The 14,571-nt window shown below is 44.1% G+C and overlaps 1 protein-coding gene across 1 annotated transcript; it reads right to left on the minus strand.

Annotated features, from left to right (window-relative positions):
* Positions 1-259: 259 nt before the first annotated feature.
* On the minus strand, positions 260-10,303 carry AVPR1A (arginine vasopressin receptor 1A; the record flags this gene model as incomplete). The annotated part of the gene is made up of 2 exons (XM_083365350.1): positions 260-2,025; positions 9,313-10,303. The coding sequence occupies 2 exons, from the start codon at positions 10,301-10,303 to the stop codon at positions 1,769-1,771; spliced, it is 1,248 nt and encodes a 415-aa protein (XP_083221476.1). The 3' UTR covers positions 260-1,768.
* Positions 10,304-14,571: the final 4,268 nt, after the last annotated feature.

Here is a 14,571-nt window from a genome sequence, read left to right on the forward strand (position 1 = left end):
AGCCATTACAATACAAAAATAAAGAAATTGTGGTCTTAAAGCAGATACCCAAGAGAGTAAGAGATACTTGAAGACAATATCATTTCTTAAATAAAAAGCTAATTGAAAAAGGCATAAATTTCAGATGGTTAATGCCAGAAGGAATTCTAATCAACTGGAATAATACAAGATACCGATTGGATTCAGTTTGGAAAGCAGAAAATTTTGATGAAAGAAATCGAGCATTCGTAGATGAAGGAGTGCATCATCGACAAGAGGAGAGAAAAGACCAGAAACAAATAGAAGAAGCAACTGAAGAAGTAATATACAAACAGGAGAACAGAAAGAAAAATCTGATCAAGAGAGTGAAGGAACTGCCAGAGAACAGAGGACCACGAGATCGATAAGACCTAACTATAAATAGTTGAAATGGAGAAAGAAAACTGATTTTTTTCAGTGAATACAGATGGACTAAACTCCCCATCAAAAAGAAACATTTTTTTTAGAAAAGTACAGAAATTAAACATAATTTGTTTGCAAGAGACACATATAAAAAACCCAATATTATAAGCTATTGGAATACCCAAAAATTGGGAAACTTTATCGTGCATCAGCATGACAGAAAAAAAGAGGTGTTGCTGTATATATTAAAGAGACAATAGATTCTAAAATGATCTATTCAGATGAAGAAAGAAGAATTGTGATGGGAGAAATATACTTACATCAAAAACAAACATTGTTAGTAATAATCTACGCACCAAGTAATAACCAGGAAGAATTCTATCAAAATCTCCATAGAAAAATAATAGAAATGGAGTACCAAAATATTTGTTTAGTAGGAGACTTTAATGTGATAGTGGATGGGACATTAGACTATAAAAGTAATAAAACAGGAAAAACTGGAAGAAGATTACTTAAGACCTTTTTTAATATGATAGAAGAAAGTGGAGTACAAGATGTTTGGAGGGAAATTAATCCAGGAAAATTACAATATACATTTTATTCAAACAGTCAAAAATCCTGGTCCAGAATCGATATGATCTGGATGACCTGAACTGAGGATAAATATGTAGGAAATCGAGATAGAACCAGATACATGGGCAGATCACAACCCTTTAAAGGTGACGTGACATTTGGCAACTGTCTCATATTTATGATGTTTATGACAATGTCCCAGGATCATGTGATCACCTTTTGCAACTTTCTGAAAGTAAAATCAATGGGGAAGCCAAATTCACTTAATAACCCTGTTACTAACTTAACAATTGCAGTGATTCATTTAACAACTGTGGCAAGAAAGGTTGTAAAATGGGGCAAAATATTCACTTAACAATTATCTCACTTAGCAACAGAAATTTTGGGCTTAATTGCGGTTGTAAGTCAAGGACTACGTATAAATGGCTGATCCTTGAGATACTGTAGGTAATTTAGTCATTTTTGAAAGACCAGGATGTTCCTCAGCAAGACTTTTGAGGGGCCTGAGCAAATATTTTTACAGAGTGGTAGCCATTACTTCATAGAATGCTGTACCTCATTAAGAATTAATGCCAAGTTTTATAATTGTCTGGAAAAAATTGCATGTTATCTGATTTTCCATCAATATCACTAACTACGTATTTGCTTACCTTTTTACATAATAATTTGTAGCCTTCATTAACATAAAATGGTAATTTTGAAGCAATTAATTACTTTATTGACCATATGATACCTGGTAGCTAAAGTGCTGTTTTGGCACTCAAAAATATATGAGTATTTTATCAATGGTCTAGAAATTGAAATGGTTAATAAATCATGATAAATCTGATGATTCTTTCCATGTATCCAAACTGTTTGTTGGACTTATGTTATTAGTGAAAGAAGTCTGTCTCCTGCTAGTGCTCTCAGTATCTTCTTTATTCAATCTTCGTTTAATCTTTTGACAACACAAGAAACCCTGCATAAAGTCTTGAAGGAGGTGCCCACTGAAAAACATGTAGATCCATGGATTGCAGCAACTGTTCAAGCAGGCCAAAAGGGCAGTCACTGTAACTGCAACATCCTCTGAATCTGTTGAGAAAAAGTAGAGCACTGTTTAACAAAGATCTACAATTTAGTATGCTAATATCTCTTTAATAGCAAGATCTAAGGAAAATCTGCATTAAGTTTTGTAAGTTTATAATTCTGTATTACATTTTCAAAGGTAAACAGGTATTTGTACTTTATTCAACATATTCCTTTAGTAGAATTGCCCTAATAACCTCAATATGTCCATCTTATGCTTCTGGCTGCAATTTATATTTATATTTTATTAAATTTATATACCGCCCTTTCCCAAAGGACTCAGGGCGGTTTACAGGGCATTTAAAACAACCAGTACAAAAGTTAAAAACAAATTAAAAAAAGATTAAATCATCCCTAAAATTAAAAACCCCAGTTAAAAATTCTCAGCCTGGGCCGGAGAGCTCAAAGAGCCAGGTCTTCAGGTCCCGGCGAAATGTGCGAAGGTCGGGGGCAGTCCTAAGCTCCACGGGCAGCTGGTTCCAGAGGGCAGCCAGGCGCACCCACAGAGAAGGCCCTTTTATCGGCGGCACCCTGAGAGGACCCTCCCTGTGGGAGCGCACTGGACGAAGGGAGCTTGATGCCGGCAGCAGGTGTTCCCTCAGATATCCCGGACCCAAGCCATTCAGGGCTTTATAGGTCATCACCAGCACCTTGAATCTCACCCGGAGGGCAACTGGAAGCCAATGCAGCTCGTGGAGTAGAGGTGTTACATGGGAGTATTGGGAAACCCCCATCACAACTCGCGCGGCCGCATTCTGCACCAGCTGAAGCCTCCGAGTGGTCCTCAAGGGCAGCCCCATGTAGAGAGCGTTGCAGTAGTCTAGATGGGAGGTCACGAGCGCATGAGTGACTGTGTGTAGGGCATCCCAGTCCAGATAGGGTCGCAACTGGTGCACCAGGCAAACCTGGGCAAAAGCCCCCCTGGTCACAGCTCCTATATGATCTTCAAAATTGAGCCGTGAATCCAGGAGGACGCCCAAGTTGCGAGCCCTATCAACGGGGGGTAACACCTCACCCCCCATCGTTAAAGGTGCAATAATCTGGTTAGCCCAAAATGCCGATACGCACAGCCACTCAGTCTTGGCGGGATTGAGATGAAACCTGTTTCTCCCCATCCAGACCTGAACTGCCTCCAGGCAACGGGACATCACGGCGAGGGCATCGCTGGGTTGGTTCAGGGTGGAGAAAAACAGTTGGGTATCATCAGCGTGCTGATGATACCCCACCCCGAAACCATGAATGATCTCACCCAACGGCTTCATGCAGATGTTGAACAGGAGGGGAGAGAGAACCGACCCCTGAGGAACTCCACAAGCGAGAGGCCTCGGGGTGGATCTCTGCCCTCCAGTCAACACCGACTGCGAGCGGCCCAGGAGATAGGAGGAGAACCACCATAAAACGGTGCCTCCCACTCCCAACCCCCTGAGACGCCGCAGAAGGATACCATGGTCGATGGTATCGAAAGCCGCTGAGAGATCTAATAGGACTAGGACAGAGGAGCAACCCCTGTCCCGAGCCCACCAGAGATCATTCACCAGTGCGACCAATGCCGTCTCCGTGCTGTGCCCGGGCCTGAAACCCGATTGGTACGGGTCGAGATAATCAGTTTCCTCCAGGAACAGAGGAAGCTGATGCGCCACCACACTCTCAACAACATTCGCCAAAAAGCAAAGGTTGGAGACTGGATGATAGTTATTTAAAACAGCCGGGTCCAGGACAGGCTTCTTGAGAAGGGGTCTCACCACCGCCTCCTTCAAGGCGGCGGGGAAGACACCCTCCTTCAAAGAAGCAGTTATTACTGCCTGGAACCAGCCTCGTGTCCCTTCCCGAGCCGCATAAACCAGCCAGGAGGGGCACGGATCCAACAAACAGGTGGTGGAGCTCAGCCTCCCCATAATCCTGTCCACATCATCAGGGGAAACAGGATCGAACTCAGTCCAGATAACATGCTCAAGACCATCCGATTCCTCCACGTCAGACTCCGCCCAGTCAGAGTCCAAGCCGGCCCAGATCTGAGCGATTTTGTCTCAGATGATGACTAAACTCCTCGGCCCGTCCCTGTAAGGGATCCTCCCTCACCTCCTGATTAAGAAGGGATCAAGTCACCCTAAACAGGGAGGCCGGGCGATTATCTGCAGACGCGATGAGGGCAGCGAAGTAATTAGCCCTCGCCATCCTCATCGCAGCAAGATAAGACCTTATAAAGGTTCTTAGCTGCAATCAGTCAAATTCGGAACGGCTGGACCTCCAACCGCTCTCTAGACCCCGTCTCCGACGCTTCATCTCCCGGAGCTCCGCAGAAAACCATGGAGCCCAACGGGATCTGCGCCGGGTCAGAGGTCGCAAGGGTACAACACAGTCGAGTGCCTCAGTGGCCGCTTTTTTCCAGGCATCCACCAAGGCATCAACTGGGCTGTGAGTGAGGGCGATAGGTACAGACCCAAGCGCCATCTGGAACCGTGCAGGGTCCATTAGGTGCCTGGGGTGGAACCATTTAGTTGGTTCCACCGCCCAGCATAATGGAAGACCAGCCTCAGGAGATGATGGTCGGACCATGACAGGGGAATAATGTCTGGTAAACCCCCTCCTAAATCATCCAACCACTGTCCAGATAGGAACACCAAGTCGAGAGTGTGACCCCCCACATGAGTCGGGCCTTGAATTACCTGGGTCAGGTCCATGGCCGTCATGGAAGCCATGAACTCCCGAGCTAACTCCGATGACCCTCCCAGGGAAGGCAGGTTGAAGTCACCCAGCACTATAAGCATGGGGAACTCCACCGCCAACCCTGAGAGAGTGTCGAGCAGCTCGGGCAGAGCTGTTGCCACACAGCTGGGTGCCAGGTATGTAAGCAACAAGCTCATCTGAACCCGAGAACCACATCTCAAGAGGAGGGACTCACTCCCGCCAATCTGGACAGTGGCGGTCTCCCGCGAACATAAAGTCTCCCTGATAACCACCGCCACCCCGCCGCCCCTACCCTGAGCCCGTGGCTGGTGTAGCACATGGAAACCTGGGGGGCATAACTCGGTCAGAGGGACCCCTCCCTCCGAGCCCAACCAGGTTTCCGTAATGCATGCCAGATCCGCGCGTTCCTCCTCGATCAAGTCACGAATGAGGGGAGCCTTATTAACAATGGATCTGGCATTAAAATACACCAGCCTAAGCTCAGGGGCCTAATCACTCTCACCCCTGGGCAAAAGGGTGCTAGCCGGAGGGTCGGAGCGTGTCACCGCTTGCAAGCAGCGGGGGCGCAATCCCAGATGTCGATACGGCCCTCCGTGCACACACCTGCTGCCATTTCCTATCGTCATGGGGATTTGAAGCCCCACCCCAACACATCCAGAACCAGCCACTTCTGACCCAAACCTCGTCCCGCCGGGACCCCAAACCAGCCCAGACTGAGTGCCGGTTAATAATTCCCTCCCCTCCCTCACCCTCTGTAACCTATTAAAATAACCAGCTAAAAAGTGAATCAGAGGCCTCTTAATGCGTCTCCGCTCGAGGCCCCTATCTAAGCCCAGCCATCTCTCGGGGTCCCAACAATTGGGCCCGTCATTAAGGAGAGTGTAGAAAAGGGCAGCGGGTCGAACCCAGGAGGGAGAAACCCCTCTGAGGGCATACGTCGGCTCCAGAATAGTACAAGGGAGCCATGCAATAATAAAAGATGTCCGCATAGGGTTGATGTTAATAATGGGTGGATCGATGGTATTCATAGCAAAAGTCCGGTAGATGTATCCCAGTCCAATTAGTCCAACCCAGCTCTCACCTGGGTGGAACTCAGAGAAAGAGACCCCAACCGTCCTCTCACTACAGCTGAGGTATCTAGCCTGTCATGGACAAAATGAGGAATCCCTGGGTAAACCTACCCCAACTGGTCTCTCACACCAGTGGGGCGGTTGATGAACAATCCCAGACCATCCTCCCACCACGGTCCAGTCCCAGGTCCAGTCCGGAAAATTAATGGGAAGCACTAGCCCCCACCGGGCATTAAAGCGTAATCCTGGCCCATCTTCGGGCCATAGTAATGCCTGCCAGCCAGCATAGGGAGAAGGCCCAGGCCACGCCAATCTTCAGGCCGCCGGCCAATTACCGCCATTCTGGGGAGGGGGCAAAAACATCCCCCCTACAAACACCGTACAACAACCAAAAGGCAGTTCCATCCCCAAATCCAGGCATCCACCAGCATTAAGCTGGGATACTAGACAAATTGCCTCTCTGAAGCTACTTGTCCCATCAGTTCTGGCAGGAAGGGCACATTCTGGGCCCTGCTGAATCAAGAAAGTCATTTTGAAGGACTAGGGTTGGCTTCTTTGTTACAGCATTTGGCCTTTGGGCCACCATTCCACCCAAGATCAGACTGAGGCCATCCCTGCTAGCCCTCCCTATTCTCCTCCCAGGAATAGGGTTCTTACTCTGTTGCCTACCCAGAGTTGCTTTGTTAGATGAGTGGCCATATAAATTCAATAAACAAAACAAATAAATAAAATTACTAAGCTACTGGACCATATTGAATGTATTGCCCATCACAACAGATTTACACACATATTGTTTTTGTCTTACCTATGTCTTGTTCCTTTCACTATACTTTTATTTTAGTTATGGTTAGGAACAGGTTACTTTGATTTACAATTATAACTCTCTTGATAAAAAGTTCAGGACTCTGTCATTTATTTTATCTCTTTGTGGCTTGTTCATATAGTACAGTTTACATTTATAACACAGACACAGATCAGCTTAATTTTTTTTTACAGAAAATATCAGGGCTACTATGATGACCAAGATGACTACCAAAAACATATGCTGCTGAGAAGAAGGAAGCAACCATAATTTCCATCTTCAGTGTAACTGGGACAGCCTCCAGGGAACTAACATTAAGGATTCTGTGGCCAAGCTTGCTTAGAGGGCAGGAACTTCCTCTAAGAACACAAGACTCAGTGCCATTTTTTAAAAAAATAAAAAAGATTCTCCATCTTTCAGTTAATAATTTGCAAGTCAGCTAGCCATAGGCAAATTTGGGATGAACTAGCTAAAATAGACATGATATTGTATATCACCACAAACAAATAACAATGGCTGTCCATAAACTGAAAATTAACGAATCATTTGAATTTATTCTAGAACAGAACAGTTCAGACTATAAAATTGCTGTACTGTCTTATGTTGCTTATAGTAACAAACTCAGTATTGATATAGTACGTGGTCATTTAGAAAGCAAATATGCCTTGTGGCATCTCTTACTGTAAAATCAAATGGAAATGCAAGACAGAGAAGTTGAAGTCTTTCTTTGGAGCAGAATGGTGAAAATGGCATTTGTGAATGAGATGACAATGAACTTTCCAGTTTTGCTATTTTTTTGTGGGAGATTAGAACAAAACAATGAAGAGGAAAATGGTCACACAGATACTGGATATTTTTTCATTAATTTTGATGGAGAATTTTCATCAACTTAAAGGACAGATTTCTTATTAAATACAAAAGTTGCATTCAACTGGCTGGCCGTGATTGCTTGTTAAATTTTCAGCATTTCTACAAGTTGAATCTATGTAGACAAAAATAAACCCCAGTGAATCCAACAGAGTTTAGTCTCAGTTAACTTGCACAGCGGTACCATCCTATCATCCTGTCTGATACAGTGTAGGCTTCTATTGGATGTATATTTCCAGGCAGAATTTTTTTTATATACAATGGCAGTTATATGCATCAGTATATGACAATGAAAAATGTTTAATACATATTCCTGCTTTAAAATCTACACAAGTCGCCAGCCAACAGAAGATGCCCTCCTCTACTCATCCTGAGCCCTGGCAAACGTGAATTCCACTCGTATTTTGTTGCTTCATGTTTTATGGCTTAAGCATTGCTCTCTGGATTGCCTGATACCTTTTACTTTTCGTAGGCAGCTTGATTAGCTATTGAGCAAAGGAACAGCAAAATCCCCTCAACTGTTTGCTCCTCTGCTGGTCTCTGATCTAGGCTGCTGTTGTATGGTATTCCACTAGCATGGCAGGGCTATAACGTTTGCCTGGTGTGCTGAAGATTAATGGCTCAAAACCGGGCTTTTAAAATTACTGTTTGTGTTTTTCTGAGATACTCACTTTTTAGTTGAGCAGATTTTTTTTTAAAAAAAGGAGCCTACCAGTGAACCAGTGAAATGCTGGAAGAATGTTCTTTTCTACCCAGCTGCCAAATGACCCAGCTAAATAAATACCGCAAGGTGACTTTTTGCAGTAATATTCATTTGGGCTGAGGACTGGAATGAAATCTTTCTAGGATGAAATCCTTCAAGGAATGGCAAAAATCATGAAACAGTACTTAGCTCGTTCAAAAAAGCAGTTGAGTGGTGAGACAAATATAAACCTATATAACATATGTATATATAAACTTTCCTGCTGTTTCAAAACAAGACATTCTTAATGTCACACCAATGTTGCTGAGGGAGTTGTACAATAGCTATATCAGACATTGTACCAAACTGGGAAAGTGCAAGAAAGATTTTTATTTTTTATTTTAAAGCTGCTTGTTCTGCCTGCTTCTATGTACATTTTGATGCTTTAACTTTGTATATGTGGATTTAATTTGCATATGGTTTTATATGAGCCGGTATACATATGCAGTGGGTTAGGACACTGAGCTTGTCGATCAGAAGGTTGGCAGTTTGGCGGGTCGAATCCTGAGTGCCACGTAACAGTGAGCGTCCCAGCTTCTGCCAACCCAGCAGTTCGAAAGCATGTAAAAATTGCAAGTAGAAAAATAGGAACCACTACAGTGGGAAGGTAACAGCGTTCCGTGCGCCTTTGGCATCTAGTCATGCCGGCCACATGACCACAGAGACGTCCTCGGACAAGCCCTGGCTCTTTGGCTTTGAAACGGAGATGAGCACCGGTCCCTAGAGTCAGAAACGACTAGCACGCATGTGCGGGGGAACCTTTACCTTTACACATATGCAAGTATATATGTCCACGGAAAAGAAAGCAGCTGCAATTGCTTTCCTGGCACAGAAAGTTGGAAGGGCGATAGAGCAGGATAATTGTTTAGGAGAGGGGAGAGACAGAGGAAGAGGAACAATGGTACCTGGCTGCTCCCAAAGTCTCCCAATTTGGGCAGAATTTTCTTACACTGGATTAAAATCCAGCTGGCATCAGCACAGGTGAAGAACAGCTTAAAAGTGCGGTGCAGCTATGTTTTAAGTGCCCTGTAAGCGCCCAAGCGAATGATTTTTTGTCTGGAAGTCATATGCCAGGGAGCCAGTTACTAGGCAGGATCAGTAGCTGATCTGACCACAGCACTTACCCTGCCAGGAGGCGTGGTCGTCCCAGACGGAACGCATCTGTACAGAGAAGAAAGGGGCCCAACACACAATATAAGCCGAAACGATCACGAAGGTCATCTTGACGGTGCGGATCTTAGCGCGGGAGATACTTTTGACGCTGCTGACATAAGGCGTGAAGAGCAGTCCCTTGCGCAGGGCGCCCTCGCGTGGCGGAGCTCTCTCTCGCTTCTGCCGCCGCGTCTTGTCCCGGACGTTGCTCCAGATACGGTAACAGATGAAGCCGTAGCAGGTGGCCAGGATGAGGACGGGCGCCACGAAGATACTGCCGGTTATCCAAGTGATGTAGGCGCGAGCCCCCCAGGGCTTGATGAAGGACGCCCAGCAGTCATAGACCTGCGAGCCGCTCTCCACCTCGCTGAGGGAGAAGATGAAGTACTGGGGCACGCTGAGCAAGAAGCTGAGCGCCCAGGCGGCCGCGATCATGCAGCGCGAGCGCTTGCTCGGCTGCTGCAGCGTCTTGAGCGGGTGGCACACGGCGATGTACCGATCGGCCGTCATCACCACTAACATGTACGCCGAGGCGAACATGCCGAAGACCTGCAGGTGTTTCACCACGCGGCAGAGCCCGTCCGGCCCATGGAAGCGGTGCGTGACTTCCCAGCAAAGTTGGGGCAAGATTTGAAAGAAGGCTACCGCCAGGTCGGCCAGGCTCAGGTGCCGGATGAAAAGATGCATGCGGGATGCTTTTTTGCGCGGCGTGTGGTGCAGCGCTAGCAGCACGAAAACGTTGCCCAGCACAGCTAAGGCGAAGGTCAGACCCAGCACAGCGATCTCCAGCTTGGCCAGCTCTTCGTCCCGCCCGTAGGGGTCTCTGCTTCCGTTGGCTTTGCTCTCTGACCACGGCGCCTCCACGCTGCCCCCGGAGCCGTCTATCTTCCCGAGCGGGCCCCGGCTCCAGTTCCACGCAGGCGTCGTCCAAGCGGAGCCGCTGGGACGGTTGTTGAGCGGCATGGCGTCGCTTTGCTTTTGAATTCTCTCGGTGCACTGTCCTGCCTTTACTTTTCAGGCGCGAGAGTCCTCTTCGCGCCTGGCGAAAATCGATGCGCCTCTTTTCCTGGCAGTGCTGTTGCGCTGCTCTTGAACCTCGGTTCCTGACCAGGGAAAAATAGGCGGAGGAATAGAAAAGAGTAGAGTGAGTCTTTCTACGCCTGGAATGAACCAGCGCAATTATTACCACGCCTCGCTTCCTTCCTGTCTCCTGTATCCCACGCGCTCCCGGCTTCACTCCTGCGCCTAAGCTGCGCCCGGGCGCTCTTCTGTCGTTCGCCTCTTTGATTTTGTTTTTCCTCCAAGCTCCCTTGGAATGCGATCTAATCCCTCCTCCTACTCTCCCGAGTGGCTTCCCCCTCGGTCGAGTCTTTCCACATTAGAGCCCCCTCTCTGGTTCTCTCAAACAAAGGCCTCCTCATTGTGCCGTCGGGGAGTCTTCACCAAAAGCGATCTGCGTTTCCTGATCGCTTAGCCCTGATTTGTCTGGACGTCTACATCTAAACCCACTAATTGGTCGGTTTTGTATACAAAGTGTGAACAGAGGAACACGGGGAGTTGTCCGGCTGATAGTTCCTTGGTCCATGCAGCTCACTATTGATGATGCAGCCCAGTCAATTCTATCAACATGGCAACACCTGTTTCACATGCCCTTTTCCTTTCTATTCAGAGATTCCACAGCCTGAGGCTGGAACTTTCTCCCAAAAAGAGTGACAAAAGGTAGTGTATTTATCAACTAGATCTCATAATTAATGTGCAAGTTAATACAATACTTGAGATAATTGCAACAAGTGGTCATTGCAAGCAAATTTAGCATCCTGGCTACCCCCCCCAAGGTAATTTTAAAAAATCCCTAGAAGTGACACTTGATCATGCTGGTCCCAGTAGGGTTTGTGTTTCTTATAACGTTGTCCTTTCTTCTAAAACAATTTATGAGATCCAAATTTCATTCTGTTATCTATAAATGTTGTAGAGCACCGTATAATCTTTTCATATCATAATGTAGAAAGTGGATGGCAACAAAAACAAAGTCTGTTTTCCAGTAATAATGATTTTTTAGGATTGAAATACATTTAAAAGCCAAACTGCAGACATTCATGATACATCTTTTTAAAATCAGACAGGTGGATGGAGGGGTCTTTCTGACATACCAAAATATGCAAACAAGCTGAAGAACAAGGGGAAAGAGTCGGATGTGAAGGAAGATCAAGGGTTCTGCTAATCTAAAGTCCCCCTCAGCTCTATAAAAACCATCCAAACTAAGTAGCAGCATCACTTTCGCTGAGTATGGGTGTGTGGTGACTCCTTATACTAATTTCTTCACTAAACAGATTGACTGCTTTTTTTCCTAAGGTGGAAAGGAAACCTTACTGAATTTCTGCTTCACTTGTTTTCCCGCTGAAAATGTCCACTCTTTCACATGAGGAAGATCTTAGGAATTTAACAATTCCATGTTGTGTTTTAATAGAAAATATTTGCTTTGTCTCCAGAAGATGGTAGAGGACAGGAAGGCCTGGAGGAACGTTGTCCATAGGGTCGCGGACACGACTTCGCAGCTAAGAACAACAGAAGCAGTTGGCTTCTTTCATGGTTGGATTATAGCTTAAGGCAGTTGCCTTTTTTTTCCTTTTGCTTTTTCGCCTTGTGGATTTATAAAACTCACTCAACTGAAAAATGAGTGTGCCAAATCTCACTAAACTTATGAAAAAAAATTCTTCGCAGCTAACAACAACATTTGCTTTGTGGGTGTTAATTGCTTAAAGAGCACAATTTAAGAAATATAAACTTTTATTCAATTTGAAATATAAACTTTTATTCAATTTGAATAAATGTTTATTAAAGGATATTATCAGTGGTGGGGTTAAAATATGTGAACAACTGGTTCTCAGTGTGGATGCCACTTTGAGAAGTCCATTCTGGGCCTGGGCAATAAAAAAATTAGTTACTGGTTCTGCTGAAGTGGTGCGAACCAGCTGAATCCCACCACTGGATAATATCTATTTAATTAAAAAGAAATTAACTGTTTAAAATTACCTTAAAAACTAGAATGACAGAAAGAGATCTTAATCACATTTGCATGTTTACCTATCAAAATAATGTAGTTAGATAATAAGCAATTCCTGCCCGTAGCCAATTAATATAAATATGAAATTGACATATCCATCAAAGCATTTACTTTGGGGCTTCCCGATCATTTAAAAATGACAGCATTTGTGAGATACATTAAGATAATATAGCTGTGGATTGATTCTATATTTGTATACTTCTGCTAACAAAAATTGGCAGACCCATTAAAATTTATTTATTTATTTTTATTTTATTTTAATCCAATTTATATCCCGCCCTTCTCCGAAGACTCAGGGCGGCTTACAATTTAAGCACAAACCAATGTGCTTAGCAATAGCCTTCATTCTATGTATATGCCTGCTTATTAGGGCTTTCCCACCCCAAGCGGCATTATTACAAAGTCAGCTTATTGCCCCCAAAGGTCTGGGTCCTCATTTTACCTACCTCGGAAGGATGGAAGGCTGAGTCAACCTTGAGCCTGGTGGGATGCGAACCTGCACTAATTGCAGGCAGCTGGTGTTACTTAAGGAGGCATTAGCCCACTGCTCCACCAAGGCTCCAGGAACCAGGGTAAAGTATAGTACAAGCAAAATCTTCAGAAAGAAAAATAAAGAAGGAAAAATGAAGATAGAATTAAGAGAGAGCCTATAGAAAGGCAACATACTGACAATTCATCTAAAGTCCACTGGATAAAATGAATTAACTGGATATAATGTAAGACAGAGAATTTCAGGGAACCAGATTGCATAGAATTTTAATAAATTGTTAAGAATTGTTTAAGGTAGCATGTAAGAATATAAACAATTCCAAACAGTAGGGGTTTTTTTGTAAAATTAGGTGTTCAGATTTGATAAATTCAATATTTCTAGATATTGAGGAAGTCCTTTAGGTATAGCTCCAAGGCTTCAATCACAATTGGTATAACAATGGATTTCATTTTCTATAAGTGCTCAGCTTCAATTTACAAATCCCGGTATTGTGTAATTTTTCCCCCATTGTTTTTCCTCAGTCCTGGCATCACCTGGAATAGCAACATCAGTGAATCAGACTTACTTCTTTTCAATAACTGTCACATTAGGCCTGTTATGAACAAGATATCTGTCTGTTTGATCTTAAAATCCCATAAGATCTTAACCCACTCATTTTCCCAAACCCCCTAAAGTTTATGGTCCTAGTAGTTTTTACTGAATTCAAATCCAAACTTCTGGCAAACTTTCCAATGAATAGTTCTGGCAGCTCAATTATGATGAGGCTTGTAGTCAGTTTATGAAATGTTGTTTCAGGTACTGATCAAACAACTGGTCAGTTGTTTCATCCTTTTTTACTACAAAGCTGACACTGACTGTTGTTGATTACAAGTTGAATTTTCACCTTCATGCAATTTGTTGTCAATGTAGTTCTTGATCTACTAAAAGTCTTCAGTTTCATTCTTTAACACTCCCAGTATTAACCAACTCCATATGGGGTTTTTTAAACAGCCTTTCCTTCTACTGTATATGCTTCAATTATTGTTCATGCATTGGCTGGTTCTTCAAATTAACAAGTTTTCAGTTGTTTTCAGTCTTCTACATTGTTGTTTTCAAGAGTTTTCCTTGACTGACTTTCTTCAGCAAGTGTTCTTGGTTTTCCTTCATATACTCGTTCAGGCCATGCTTTTCTTCCTACACAGTTTGTTTATTTCATTTTTAGGAATCTTCTATCATCTTGCTAAGCACATTGGTTTGTGCTTAAATTGTAAGCCGCCCTGAGTCTTCGGAGAAGGGCAGGATATAAATGGGATTAAAATAAATAAATAAATCTTCAACTCTTGGCAACTATAGCTGATCAATATGATTTTGGGGATGTAAAGCACAGTGCATTGTTATTAGTTTTCTTGTCTTCCAATCCAGATTATCAAGTTTTAATTTAATTTAATTTATTAATATTTCTATACCGCCCTTCTCCCGGAGGACTCAGGGCGGTGTACAGGGCAAGAATAAAACACAGAAATTTACAAAAACTAAAAGATAATTAAATGCATGCCCGATTAAAATACAATTGATACATAGTAAAAAACCCCGATAAAAATAGTAAAAAACCCCACCAATCCCCCCTCAGGCCAGGCCGGCTTGCTCGAACAAGTATGTTTTCAGATCGCGGCGAAAGGAGCGCAGATCAGGCGCCGT

Source organism: Vipera ursinii (assembly GCF_947247035.1).
Source record: "Vipera ursinii genome assembly, chromosome: 6".
Classification (NCBI taxonomy): Eukaryota; Metazoa; Chordata; class Lepidosauria; order Squamata; family Viperidae; genus Vipera; species Vipera ursinii.